Below are 15,013 nucleotides of genomic sequence, written 5' to 3'. Positions count from 1 at the left end.
AATCACCTTAAGGGGCATGAAGGACACATTAACGCTTATGTTATAGAAACAGTAGTAAAATACAGTACACAGGAACGTCGTTTGAATGGTAACAAAAGTACAAGAAAAATAGCAACTTTAAATACAAAGGTGAAGCAATTTAATAAGAAATTTTGTTAGTAAGAAAAATATATGTCCCATGTCTTTATTACATACTGTACAAAATAAAATATTGCACCTTTAAGTCATATAATAAATATATACAAAGAGTATTTTACAAATGATCTTTCTTTTAATTTAAAAACCTCCAACAATCGAGGGTGGCTGATGATTCACAACCCACGGGCTGGTGTGTGCCCTTGACGTTCCCATCCATCCATCCCGGCCGCCAAACCCCCCCACGTACAGTAGTCTTCACCGCCAGTGACCGTGAGGCTCCAGTCAGAACACGAGAGCTGGCGCTCAGAACGTGGTCGAGAGACTCGGCGAGCCTGCCCGCGGACACATCCAAAGACCAAACGCACTGCTCACGTCTTCGCCATCAGGTCCAGGGCCACCCGCTTCAGGCGCTGCCGCGGCCCGTGGGCTGCAGGCAGCACGCACACAGGTGCCCGGGATGCCGAGTGAGGGCGGGTGGCCGCTTACTTGGGCTCCTGTACCATCTAAAGCCGTGACTCGTGGGAAGTAAGGGGAGGGGCCCCATGACCAAATGGGCTTTCGAACGGACACTTCCACGCTAGCCCCGGAGCACTTCCGCAGAGGCATTTGCTCCGGGCTCACCCTCTGCCCTAACCCTGACCCAACCCCCAAAGCCAACTCCAGCCTTGACCCTCACCTAACTTCCATTCCCAGCTAACCCAATCCTAAAACTAAAACGAACCCTACACTTACTCACCGAATCCTAACTCTGACGTCTAGTCCTAACTGTAACTTCCAGCCCCCCAAATCCACTTTGGATTTACCGGCAAATCATTTTGAATGAAAACACTTCTTTACCATAAACAAGTCTTTTCAACCACCGTGCTTCATATTTAGATTACTTTCTTATAATTTTCCCAAATAAGAACCCTTAGGAAGACTACTTTGTGCATAAATTAGGTCTAATAAGGCTTTGCTTTTCTGTTCGTGTGCAAGAGAATAGTGCTCAGAAGAAGTTTCATTCCCAGCTCTTACAAGAAAGCTTTGACTACACTTCAGAATCAGTAGAAAAGGTGACCCTTCCCGCTCCCTCGATTTCCAAGATGCCTCATGCGGTCACAGATAGCTCTCTGTGGTCGTGAAGACGGCAGCAAGGTTTACTCTGTTTTCGTCCACGCGCTCCCTAAGAGTAAGGACAAGCCGCCGCTCCCCGCCCCCAGCAGCCGCGAGTCAGTCCGTGCGACACCTGTCCAGGGAGACTGCCTCCTATCCACGGCCTGCACTTCAGGACCCATAGAAATGCCAATCACGCCACCTTAGCAGTGACTGGCCGGAGCTTCTAAAGTGTGAATGCCTTATGAACCTGTTGAAACCCTAAAACTTGAGAGAAGAGGAAGGCACCAGTTGCTGTGCGTCCCTCAAGGCTTCAGGATGTCCTACGCTATCAGGCGACACGTCACAGGAGGAAGCACATGGCCACGCGCTGGGGACCCGGGCGACCTCCTGATTAGAAGGATGCGGGGAGGTCCCCCGCGCAAAGGCACACCTGCCACGGCCCGTCTCTTGGTCCCAGAATGGATCACGTCAAAGAGCTGGAGTTAAAGACCGGCCACAGCACAAAATTCCACCAGCGGCGAGTTTGCATCGACCTCGGTTTGAATGCAGAATCTAGAGTTTTTAAAGAAATAACATGTGTTTGAACCAGCTACATGGGGAAGGAGCTTCTACATGTCTGCCTCCTCTTCACAGCAGCGTTACGGCCCGTCCACAGGTTTCCCTTCCCGGCACGTGCGGCAGCACCTCTGTTTGTAGACATCGAGCGAACAGAGATTGAGACGCTGCACGAACAGACAGTGGTGCAAGGCGTCCCTGCAGGCCCCTGTGGGAGCGAAGAGCAGACAGGTATCCGTGACGCGCACAGCTTGTTAATTTTTTTTAAGAAATTCTTTTTACATTTTTATTTTATTTTTGAGAGAGAGGGAGAGAGAGCACAGGTGGGAGAGGAACAGAGAGACAGGGAGATACAGAGTCTGAAGCAGCTCCAGGCTCTGAGCTGTCAGCACAGAGCCAGATCATGACCTGAGCTGAAGTCGGACGCTCAACCGACTGAGCCATCCAGGCGCCCCTAAACTTTTTAAACGTTTATTCATTGTTGAGAGACAGAGATAGACAGAGCATGAGCAGGGGAGGGACAGAGGGAGAGGGAGACACAGAATCCGAAGCAGCTCCAGGCTCTGAGCTGTCAGCACAGAGCCCAACGTGGGATTCGAACCCATGGATCACAAGATCATGACCTGAGCCAAAGTTGGACACTCAACTGACTGAGCCACCTGGGCGCCCTGAGATGTAGTTTTTAAAAAATCCTCTGATAGGTGCCTGGGAGGCTCAGTCGGTTGAGCGTCCAACTTCGGCTCAGGTCATGATCTCGCGGTTTGTGAGTTCGAGCCCTGCTTTGGGCTCTGTGCTGACAGCGAGGAGCCTCCTTGGGATTCTCTCTCTCCCTCTCTTTCTCTCTCTCTCTCCACCTATCCAGCTTACACTCTTTCTCTCTCAAAAATAAATAAACATTTAAAAAATCCTTTGAAAAAAATAAGATAAAAACAGGGAGGTAAACCATAAGAGACTCAAAGGACAAACAGGGAAGGGGCTGCTGGAGGGGAGGTGGGGGGGGAGGGGCTACACGGGGCTGAGCAGTGAGGCCGGCACCTGGGGACGAGCCCCGGGGGTTACGTGTAAGAGATGAATCACAGGTGTCTACACCTGAAGCCAAGACTACCCTGTATGAGAACTAACTTGAGAATAAATTTAAAAAAAAAATTTTTTTTTTAAATCCTCTGAGCTTGTGACCAGCACACACGGAGATCCCAAAGTGGGTGGAGACCCCAGGCTGGGGATCAGGCCGCGGGGCTGTGACGGTGCCGGGCGGTGGCCGACGCAGCTGCATTTGTGGGGCGCTCGGCACAGCGGGGAGAGCTGTCACCACCACGTCTTACACGGGAAACGACTGCACAGTGCGCGGCGGCTGGACCCAAACCTAAGAGGGGATTAAGGCCAAGCGCCTCCCCCCACAGCCCCCCCACCCCCAGACCCGCTGTTTCCCTCAGGGCTCGGACCAGCAGGGGTGTGGACCCCTTGGCAAACCGAGAAAAGCTCGGGACCTGCTCCCTGGCTACATATATTTGTGATTCTATTTTACAAAGATAATACAATTATAATATGTAATAGCGCAAAAACAGGTGCCCGTGCGAACACATAACCGTACAAACAGGTCACATCTTTAAGAACCGCTGTTCGCAGACAAGAGCTGCAGGCAGGGGGGAGGGGCGTGGGGGCCAAGGCCACGGACACGCAGCCGCCTCGACGGCCTGGAAGGCCACTGCGCCACACCTGCGTGGAGGCCGCTCGTGTCCTGACGCCCCAGGACGGCGCCTGTGCCCTGATGGCTCGTGGGCCGGGACCAGGCCGTGGGCAGGGACCAGGCCGCGGGGCAGGGACCAGGCCACGGGGCAGGGACCAGGCTGCGGGGCACCGGCCGGCACGTACTGTGGCAGGAGGGCCCCACGCAGTGTCGCCAGGAAGCCGGTTTCTTCTTCCGCACGCAGTGTCTCTCGGCCACCGGCCGGCAGCTCCCGGCGTGGACGCAGTCAACCCTCCGAGACTGGAACCCCCTGCCGCAGGCCGCCGTGCAGGGCCTCCACGGGCCGGGGCGCCAGCACACGTCACATGCCGTGGAGGAGCAGTTCCCCTTCCAGGTGGCTCTGAAAGAGGCAGGGAAAAAGGAAAAAAAAAACAAACAAAAAAACCCAGAAAATGGTAAGTGGGAGAAGCGGGGTGTCACTTCTCGCTGGGATCAAGCCTTCTCCACGGCTGTTATTTTCAGGGTCCTCAAGGGTCACCAGCCGGGACACTGTTGGTCAGGAAGCTGACTTGCGTGGGGCACGGCTGGCGAATGGGCCAACGTGGCACCGTCGTGACAATGACAGGCGAGCCCATCGTGTCTTTCCACTCACTTCCGACCAACCCCAGGTCGAGTCACGCCCCTCAGATAATACCCCGTCCTGAGGAGCCGGAGCAGATCAGTTCAGGCAAGGAAGCGTGCGAGTGCCACCTCCAGTTTGTCAGCAAGCTACGTTTTGTTTATGTGAGACCTTGATGTTTGTCCGGGCAGGAGTGTAAATCTGGGCGTGAGCAGCCTTGTCTGTCTTGCTTTCCTATTTACAACATGGCCACACAGTGCCCTGTGCTCAGAGTTAGCAAAGACCGCCTGGGGAGAGGGGTCTGTCAGTGGTCTCTTACCCTCCAGGACAGGTCAGAGGGCTGGTGCCCTCTGGTGTTTGAGGACACTCACCCAGAAGGTAGAGCCACCTCAGAGTGGCTTCTCCCTGAGGGGGGTCCTAGGAGGTATGTGTGGGCTACACGGGAACGTCTCCCCGCCCCAAAGTTGACCAGAAGGGAGGCCTCGCTCGGCTGAGCTGGTTCAATAACTGTCTTTCCTCCAGGAGCCTGGAAGTTGCTGGAACAAGACCTATAAACCTGAAGGCTGGAGCAGTGGTGGCCACATTGTGCCACACAGGCCGGAGAAATAGGGGAAAATAATACTCAGAAGAGACAAAGAATGAAGCAGAAACACAGGGAGCTGCAGAGACAAAGGAGGAAAATCCCCAGCGACTTCTCATTTCTTGGTCACGGTCCTTCCTGTGGTCTGATGGCATTCTCCCCCTTTGGATTCTTGAGACGCGTCTATATATTCCTATAAAAGGCTCCTTACCAGGGCGCCTGGGGGGCTCCAGTCGGTTGAGCATCCGACTTCGGCTCAGGTCACGATCTCACGGTTTGTGCATTTGAGCCCCGTGTCGGGCTCTGTGCTGACAGCTCAGAGCCTGGAGCCTGCTTCGGATTCTGTGTCTCCCTCTCTCTCTGCCCCTCCTCCGCTCTGTCTCTGTCTCTGTCTCTCTCAAAAGTAAATAAACCTTAAAAAACTTTTTTAAAGACATGCTCCTTACCAGGGCACACGGTCCATGAGGAGAGTGGAAACAGCGTTGCACGTGTAAGAAGATGGAGAAAGTTGTGATCACCTGAGCGTCTCCGGGGGGAGCGAGTATTACATGTAGTCGGAAGCAGTACCTTGATTAGCCAGGAAGGGGAGGCTCCATCCAAAGGTTTTTACTTAAACAACACCGTCCCCCCCAAACTCTAAGGTTTTACAAGGGAGGAGGAGGGTGTTCTATTTTCCCCAGGGGTTATGAGTCGTAGCTGTTCCAGACGACCCGGCATAGACCCAGCACTCCTCAGCTGTGCCACACAGAGATCAGCATTTTCTACCGAAAAAAGGTTGAACAAATACTCACGGAATACGCACAAAACCCTGCGTTTTAAAAGCAGACTGGTGGGCACAAGTGCTGGGCGGTCCTGTCTTAATGAGAAATCTCCCGCCTCTTTTGCATAAATCATTCTGAGTTGACTTTTGTGGCTTCCCGGGACCTGAAGCACCCAAGCTGACGCGGCCCACCTCTGCTCTGCCGGGAAGCAGGGCTGGGCAGGGGGCGGGCAGGAGGAGCCGCAAGGCCCAGGACAGACAAGGGGACGTGGGGACCGAGAGAAAGAACCCAAGGTGGGCCCAACACAGAGATCCCGCGTCCTCCCGGCCAGGGACTGGACTGGCGGTGGGGGGACATCGGAGCGAGGGGGACACCGCCTGGGCACGGGCACCACGCACGCACGTGCCTCCCTGTAGAAAACAGGAAAGTAGAAGTGGCGACGAAAATCGCAAAACAACCCCATTTCTGTGAGCCCTTAATGTCCCAAGTTTAGACGCTAACAGCAGGAGAGAAGAGCGAGGGACGCAGCAGGACAGCCAACCCGGAGGAGGCAGAGATGATGGAGAAAATGAAAGGGAACTTGGCCCCTTCCCTCCTCCCCCCCTCCCCCGCCAGCTCCAGGAATTTTTCTTCCATTCTTTCTTTTAAACGCTCCCACTCTTTGGGTTCATCACCACTCCTCTCCTAAGACCCCAGTTAGTCATATGCTGAGCCTCCTGATAGGTCCCTCCACGCCTTTGATCCTCTCTAGCATGTCTTGGCTTCTTGTTTTCACTGCCCTTGGTTGGAGAGCGAGTGGCATATCCAGCTTGAGTCCTGGAGGAAGGACGATGTGGCTGCGGCACCAGCAGTGGGGGGGGGGGGGTGAGGTCTGGGGGGGTGAGGTCTGGGGTGGGGCTGTGAGGGCAGGGACAGCTGACCGTGCGCCACTTACCAGGCCACGTCACATACTTTGGTCACCCTTCCCACTCAGAGCAAGGGGAGCCTCTAACGTGACTTTAATCCCGCAGGGAGGTGGGTGTCATGAGGTGCGATCAGATTTGCTTGGGGAAGGGACTGCTCAGACCGCAGTGTGGACACCAGGCTGGAAAGCAGCAGCAGGTGGAGGGTGACCAGTTGGACGGCCTGGCTCCCGGCAATCGTGGGAGAGATGGGAAAAGTGGATGGGTTTGCAAAAATAAAATACAAGGAGCCAAAAGGCATACAGAAAGTAATCAGAAAAGTACAAACTACAGTATGATGTGATTTTTCGCCCATCAGATTGGCAAAAACTTTTAAAAAGCCTGAAAACCTATTATAACGTTCATGGAAAGGGTAGAACTCTCATTTACTCTCAGTATAGACAATTTTGATGGTAACTTAGTAGTATCAGCACGATGAGCCCTGTCCGTCCCATTCCACACCAAAAATTATCCTCTAAGAATACAACCCTTCATGCAGAAAGATATATGTTCTAAAATGTTTACTGCAGTATTTGTAATAGCAAAAACAAAAACAAAAAACAAAACAAAAAAACCGCAAAACAATCAAATGTCCTTCAGCAATGGAATGAGGTAATGTGAAATACAACAATGAAAAGGAATAAGGTGCATCTCATGTACTAGGATGGGGAAAGTCTTGATAAGGAGAAAAAAAAAAACAAGCTTCAGGAAAATACATCCAGGAAGCTCAATCCACATTAGGTAAGTGTCCGTGTTACAAGTGCAGTTTTGCGAATGCAAAGTAAAACATCTGGGATGGTCCCTACCACTCTGTGTGTGGTCTCCGTCTTCTCAGCAAAGGACAGAGAAGGAAGGCAGCTGTTCCAGACATTTTCCATTTGAGGAAAACAGTTCTGGCTTGAGTTGTGTTGTGGGGAAGAGGAAACACAGCTAATCCCACGTCGCCAATCGTCACTGAAGGCTCAAGATGGAAAAGTGAGCCAACTGCTATCTCGTTCTCTCCAGCAACACAGAGGGCGGGGAGGAGGGAAAGGGGAGGAGGGAAAGGGAGCCATATCTGGAGAATCTTCGATGACCCAGGCTGCTTAGGTACTTTACATTAGAGCAACTACTCAAAACCTCTCAACCGTAATTGTACGTGGACGGTAACACCGCCTCCTGCACATGAGGAGGCTGGATAGCGCCGATCACACAGTGCAAGAGTGGGAGAATTCCAAATTCCCCCTTTCGTGTTCTTTCGGCTCTCTCCCCTGCTCTGGGACAGCAGGGTCACCAAGGGGAAGGAGTCTGGGCCTGTGTGTGACCTCACGGAACAAGGCCTCTCTACCCCAAGCCATCCACCAGAGCGTAGACTTCTACGCAAGAGGAAAGCAAAGTCCTTTTTGGTTTAAGTCCCTTAACAAGGCAAAAGCCTACTTCATTCTCTGCTAAACCACTGTGCCCAAATAGTTCCAAACAAAACCATCAAAATAGTTTCTAAGCAGAGGAATACAGTTCATTGAAAACATTAGGAAGACTTAATCTATGAACTTCAGTATTACTAGGCTTGACCAACTTTGTGTAGAGAGGGAAAAATATCTAGTCTCACTGCTAATCTGTTTTTTTTTTTCCCTCTTTGGGGTATCTCTCTACATGTTTAGCATTCAAACGATTTGTAACTGTAACAGTACATGACGACTGATATTTCAGTATAGTACATCCTGTCCAGGACGGCACTATAGGAATTGTCAGTTACGAGAAGAGTGTAGACAGGAGACATCGTTCCACTCCCACAGCCACTGACTGAGGCGGGAGAGGTTTCACGTTGCCCGAGGGCAGGGCCCGTACCTGCTTCTGTCGTCACAGCCCGAGTCAGAGCTGTTGTGGCCTTGGCAAGTGGCACGTTGCTGTGGCATCCTCACTGTGCGACCCAGGCAATGCGCGGGACACTGTAATGGAAGCACAGTGCATCAAAGACAACCTGTGAGCTCAGGCGTGCTGTGGGACCAAGGCCATGTATGGAGGGGCGCTCTCGGGGGCCAGTCGGCTAGGAGGGGAGGTCAGAGAGGACGGGAGTGCAGCTCTGAGGACCGACAGCCCTCCTTCAGAGCCAGAAAGTCACCTGAGGATCTTCCCCCCGTCCCCCCGAAACATAGACCACCTCTAGGGAGACGGGAAAGGACCCAGCCATCTGTAATCGACAGGGCTTAGGTCCAGATAGGACTGTGCTTAAAAGCATAAGCAACTGCCAGGCTTGGGTTTTCCTGCTCTGAGCAAAAGTGGAGGCTTGTGTGTTAAGGGAGTTCGGTTATGGGGGAAAAAGTTTTTTGACACGCAATTCTTAAATTTTCATGTCATAATACATATTACTTTTTCCTTATACTTTGTTTTATGCTTGAAAAGGCCTTGATCACGGTGCTGGTTCTACTGTGTTCACCTTCCCAGTCAGGTCCTCATAGCACACAGGTGTTTAATTTTCACGTCGCCCAACTACGTCGTCGTAGCTTGTGTTTCTGGTATCGTACCTAAAAAACCATTTCCTAACCCAAGGCATGAAGATTCATGTCTACATGTCTTCCAAGAGCTTTGTAGGTTTAGCTCTTGAATTCAGGTCCTTGATCCACTTGGAGTTAATGTTTGCACACGGTGTGAGCCAGGGGTCCAACTTCAGTCTCCTATGCGTGTGGGTATCCAGTTGTCCAGCACCATTTGCCAAAGAGATTATTCTTTCTCCACTGAATGGTCTTTTTTTTTTTTTTAATTTTTCAGTGTTTTTATTTATTTCTAGGAGAGAGAGACAGCGTGAGCAGGGGAGGGTCAGAGAGAGAGGGAGACACAGACTCTGAAACAGACTCCAGGCTCTGAGCTAGCTGAGAGCACAGAGCCCGACGTGGGGCTCGAACCCATGAACTGCAAGATCGTGACCTAAGCGAAAGTCGGATGCTTAACCGACTGAGCCACCCAGGCGCCCCTCTCCACTGAATGGTCTTGTCCCCCTTGTAGGAAACGAAGTGCCACAGATATAGAAATTTATCTCTGGACCTTAAATGAAATTCTATTGTAGCGACCTTGAGGTCTATCCCCTATCTGTCCACACCACCTTACTTACTACAGCGCTGTGCTAAGTTTTGAAACCAAGAAGTTTAAGCCCTCCAACCGTGTTCTTTTTTCAAGATTGTTTTTGGCGATTCTGAGTCCTTTCTGTTTCCATACGAATTTTTAGGATCAGCTCATCAGTTTCTGCAGAGAAGCCAGCTGGGAGTTTTTACAGGGACTGTGTTGAATCTGCAGATCAATTTGGAAAGTGTTGTCAGCTTCACATTAAGTATTCTGATCCATAAATGTGGGATGTCTTTCCATTTATTTACATCTTCTTTAATTTTCTTTAAATAAAACCCACTTTGGTAGTTTAACACTAGCTTTCTAAGCCATTCTCCCCTGTGATCACTTACACTTGAACTTTAACCCACTTGACATGGGTCTGTGTGTGTCCCAATCAGCACACTGCAGGACCCAGGGCTGCCGTCCCGCACGAACGCTGCGCTACCTCACCGACAGCCGCATCGCAGCCGCTGAACCACCACAGTCAGAAGGTCTCTCCGCACTTCTAGGAAGTCGTTTTTCCCAAAAATTTCGTGCGCTCATTTGTTCTCCCGTGTGAGTGTCCAAATCATCTTAAGTTCTAAAAAAAGAATTCTACTGTAGTCTTAGCTGGAATTGTATTACATGTTTCAGCCCCTTTAAGGAAGCAGATCCCTGTACAGCATAGGGGGTTCCTTTATTTGTCCTCTTTTTCAATAATGTTTTCAATTGTGTGTTCAATTTTTCTTTATGGGTTCTGTTTCGGTTACTTGTAAGTGTCAGCCTGGCTGGGCCACGGTGGGCCCGGATACTTGGCCAATTAGGATTCTGGGAGATGCTGTGGGGGGGTGGGGGGGCTGTAGATGAGATGAACACTGAAATCAGTAGTCAAGGGAAACCAGATTGTTCCCTGTAATGTGGGTGGGCCTCATCCAATCAGTGGAAGGGCTGGAGAGAAAACCAAGACTGACCCTCCCCCCAAGTCAGAGGGAACTCATGACTCAGACTGTCTTTGACCTGAGATACTGGCTTTTTCCTGCTTCTGGACTTGAACGAGAGCGCTGGCTCTTCTTGAGGTCTCCGGCCTGCTGGCCTTCGGGTTTGAATGACAATATCAGCTGCCTGCAGCTCCCGGGGCTTGTCAACCTCCGTAGTCACCTGACTTAATTCCTTATCATAAATCTCTTCACACACACACACACACACACACACACACCCTCTTCGTTCTGTTTCTCCGGAGAACCCTGGCTAATGCAGATATACAGATTTTGGTACTGAATCGTGGGGTGCTACTACAGCAAATACCTAAAATTGTGGAAGTGGTTCAGGGACCGGGTGGGGGGAGGAGGCTGAAGAGTTCTGAGGGGCGGGCAGGCCAGAAAACCTAGGCTGCCTTGAAGGGAATGTTGTTAGAAATAGAGCAAACCCTCAGATCGTGAGTAACTTGCTCTGGGAGTGTTCTAGAAGACGAGCAAGCATTTCTAACAAATTTTAACTTGATAAACGAAAGATGTCTTGCAACACAAGTACTATGTGATGCCGAATGTCACATGACCACACTGAGCCAATGGTGGGTCTCCTCCTCTTCCTCCTTCTTCTTCATCTTCTTCTTCTCTCTCTCTCTCTGTGGGATTGGGGGTGATCATCTCCCACGCTCGGATGTTCGATCTCAGACCACAGTGATTTGGCAGAAATTGGTGATTTTTCAGAACACTGGAAGGTGCCCACAACTGGCACTAGTGTATTTTTGTCACTTCCAAGTACCGCTGGACAGTCCTTTGCTTTTCCACTCAAGAGCAAACTTAGGAACGTTTTGCTTCATTCTCGGTCATTGGATAGATTCCTTGTTAAAGATGCATGAAAGGAAAAAGATTCCATTGAGCCAAGAGGCAGCAGTGATTCCGTTAGTGACAGTGACAGTCGTCCTACACAGTAGCCCTCCTCTCTTGCCTCCCTCACTCCAGCCACGAACGTTTTCAAAGGTAAGTATAGATTAGTTTATTTTTCTTTATATTCTGTATTTTCTTTATTATTTTGTATTATATTACAGTATTATAAACATTTCTATATGAATATTTTTGGGTTGTGGAATGAAATCATCTGAGTCTCCATTATTTCTTATGGGGAAATTCGCTTTGAGATACAAGTGCTTTGGATTACAGGGGCACCTGGTGGCTCAGTTCGTTAAGTGTCCGACTTCAGCTCAGGTCATGATCTCACAGTTCATGGGTTCGAGCCCCGCATCGGGCTCTGTGCTAACAGCACAGATTCTGTGTCTCCCTCTCTCTCTCTCTGCCTCTCCTCTGCTCATGCTCTGTCTCTCTCTCTATTAAAAATAAATAATAAAAACAAAAAAAAAGTGCTTTGGATTACAAGCATGTTTCTGGAATGAACTGTGCTTGCAAACCAAGGTTTCACTGTACAAACATTAGGAGGGATTCTGGTGAGGTTTCAGGCAGAAGCAAGGAACACGCCTCTGGGAACCGGAGGAAAGGCAAACATCACTCTAAAGTGGCAAAAACTTGGCTGAATCCTGTTCTAGTGTTTGTGGAGGCAGACCTGGAGAGTGATGAAATTGGCTATTTCCCTGGGGAGATTTCCACGCAAAGCGCTCAAGGTGCTGCAGCCTGGCTTCCTCTTACTGCTGATAGGAGAACGTCGGTGGACGGACATAAGCTGAAGGAACCGTTAAGCAAAAAGGAACCACCACGCAAGGATTCTGGTAACTGTCGGTCCATCCATATTCCGAAGAGTGAGAAAATAGTTCTGGAGAGAACACGGAGGGTGTGGCCGGACCACAGCTCCATGAGGAGATTAGCCATGGAGTTACTCCGCCATCTCAGCGGAAGCCAGGGAGAGACGCGATGGCGCCCACAGAGACACTGCCAGTTTGGACCAAAGGAACACAGTTGGGACCCGATTAAGGAAAGCTTTAGAAACTGCGGATTCTCTAGGATGGGGTAAAGCCATTCAGCTGCAAACACGTTTTATCTTTCAGGAAGAGGGAAGAATGACCCGATTCAGAGCTCACCAAGGCTGCCAGTCCCACCGCACACAGGTCAAGGCTGTTTCCCCCCCAGTTTCAGGGAGTGGGGCCCCCTCCTCAATTTCCATGGGCCGCCTGTCCCTGCCTCGTGCGTCAGGGGCAGGACTGCTCCAAAGAGCCACACAGGGGCGGCTGCCGTCTAGGGTGGGAGCAATGTCACTGTCCTGGTGGGTCTGGGGCGGGGGGGTGAGCGGAAGCCAAAGACTGTCCTCAAGTGTGAGGACCTGGTGGATTGGCCCTGCTAGAGTTTGGACTTGACTGGGACCCCTCAGCCCTTTCATTTGCCGGCTCCTCTCTTTCAGAAAGGGAGCGTCTATCTTCTGCTTGTCCCATGCCTGTATTTCGGAGGCCGTAATGTGTCTGCTCCCACAGCTTCAGAGTGAGAGGGATGCTGCCCCAGGACCCCTCGCTTCTCACCCACACCTAGCTTATGTGGCATGTAGTGAGACTCCGGACTTGAACTGAGGACGGGATGGGTTAAGACCTCTAGGGGTACTGGGGTGGGACGGATGTACTTTGCACACAAGGACATGAATTTGGGGGCGGGGGCCGGGAGGCGGAGTGCTGTGGACCAAGCTGCGACCCCTCAAAATTTCCATGTTGAGGCTCAAACCCTCGAGGTGGCAGTTTCCACAGGGAGGTACTGAAGGTTTAACGGAGACAAAAGGGGGGGCCTTAATCTGATGGGAACAGTGTCCTTATAATAGAAGAAAGAGACCCCAGAAATCTCTCTCTCTCTCTCTCTGTCTCTCTCGATCTCTATCTCTACCTATCTCTCTACACAGAGACGAGGCCTTTGAGGACACAGTGAGAAGGTGACTGTTTTTAAGCCAGAAAGAGGTCTCACCAAAACCAGCCCTGACAGGACTTGATCTTGGATTTCCAGCCTCCAGAATTGTGAGGAAAGAAACTTCTGCGCGTGAAGGCACCCGGCGTGTGGTGTTCTATTTCAGCGGCCCCAGCAGGCGAGTAAGGTTCCTACACATTTCTTTAAAAACAGCTTTCCCAAATACTTTCTGTTTATGCTGTTGTTCAAGGTGGTACGTGGGGCACAGGACTTCTGTGCCCTTATTACCAACGTCCCTCTGCTCCTTTTCCTGAAGGCCGCTCGTCAGTCTGGGAGCTGCCGCACTCAAAGAGCCCAGCTGTGGTTTACCTTTGTATCGAAGACAGGGACACCGTGATTTCCAGATCTAATCCTGGAGGTCAGACCCATTGATTCATTTTAGAGATCAATCAGATCCCGCCTAAATTGGAACTAATGTATTAGAAGCAACGTGATGATGACGGCCCGGTCAGAACACTCGATTTGTCTGGCTTTACCTGGCCGCCCGGTCCGACGGCCCCCTGGCCGCAGGGGCTCCCGGAGCACGGCCTTCCTCCCGGAGGCCTGTCCCCGGGAGCGCAGGCCCTCGGAGGCATCGCCTGCGTGGCTCCGTTGGCTTTCGTGCGCACGCAGGTCACTTGCCGACTGCGGACTCCTTCCCCGCAGGAGGCCGAGCACCCTGACCACGCACTTGTGAGCCACCTAGGAACAAAAACAACAGGGGCTCAGCAAGGACGGGGAGGGCAGGCACTGCAGCGGGTGTGTCTTGAAAAGAAAAGAAAAAACTCCGTCCTCACACTGTGACCGTTTGGGGGCCGTGCATTTCTAGGGGGGTGAACGGCAGCGCAGAGAACCCCCGGCTCTCTTCTCAGATTTTCCTTTATCCAGGGGAGCTAGTGAATTAGCAGGCGGAGACAGGCAACGCGGGGTGGGGTAGGGCTGTCTCCAAGTACCTAAGAGCGCTTGTGTGGCCCCAGAGAGTAGAGCTGGGGCAAAATAAGGTGGAAATTTCAAAAAGGTGGGTTTCAATTCGTTGAAACCAAAGGGAAGAAAATATTTTTAAAGCTCTGATGTGCCGTTTGCTCCACGAGAGGTTTACACATTATCCTTATTCTTCCCAACGTCCAAAGGGGTCAACAGCGGGTGGGGGTCACAGGTAACGATACGCCAACAGAGCTGTGATGGGGCTCTGGGTTTGTCTGACCCTAAAGTCCACACTGCAGTGACACAGGGCACGTGGGACTGGACATCTGAGACGGATGCTCTGCCACTAACTAGGTTCAAGTTTGCTGGCTCGCTGCAGAGGGGGGGTTCCCAGCTGGAGCCCTAGGGGCCTGGGCGGGCAAAGAATTACATCTTCACTGTCACTGGGCTATAACTGAAATTTGGTTTTCCTTCAGTTAGGAACGCATCAGCCGCAAAATACAGTAGAATTAGCAATACCTGTGTGATTCTGTCACCGACGGAAACCACAGATGTTTTTACATGACCTTACAATTGTAGCAGGCACCTCAAAACACCGTTTGTATTCATCACCGCTGCAAAATTAATGTACCGCTAGAACTTACTAGTTAGTGTGTTGCTGTATCATAATTTTTAAATATTTTAGCACTGGATTTCAGTGTAATCGGTTTCCTGGGGCGGAGGGTGTGCTAAGTGCTGGGGTAAAGTGTTCTGCAAACAGCTGTGGATTCGCCCTCGCCGG

The 15,013-nt window shown here is 51.1% G+C and overlaps 1 protein-coding gene across 1 annotated transcript in view; it reads right to left on the bottom strand.

The window, feature by feature from the left end:
- The window catches only part of ADAMTSL3 (ADAMTS like 3), a 293,055-nt gene continuing 278,042 nt past the window's right edge, over nt 1-15,013 (bottom strand). Inside the window, exons 26-29 of the mRNA XM_039216731.1 lie at nt 13,806-14,010; nt 8,204-8,304; nt 3,661-3,875; nt 1-1,996 (exon numbers count right to left, since the gene is read on the bottom strand). Coding sequence (XP_039072662.1) covers nt 1,872-1,996; nt 3,661-3,875; nt 8,204-8,304; nt 13,806-14,010 — 646 coding nt within the window. The 3' untranslated portion in view covers nt 1-1,871. The remainder of the gene's footprint in view (nt 1,997-3,660; nt 3,876-8,203; nt 8,305-13,805; nt 14,011-15,013) is intronic.

The sequence above is a fragment of the Hyaena hyaena genome, unplaced genomic scaffold, assembly GCF_003009895.1.
Source record: "Hyaena hyaena isolate Hyena2069 unplaced genomic scaffold, ASM300989v1 scaffold_13, whole genome shotgun sequence".
Taxonomy (NCBI): Eukaryota; Metazoa; Chordata; class Mammalia; order Carnivora; family Hyaenidae; genus Hyaena; species Hyaena hyaena.
This window is presented reverse-complemented; position numbering and strand designations above follow the sequence as displayed.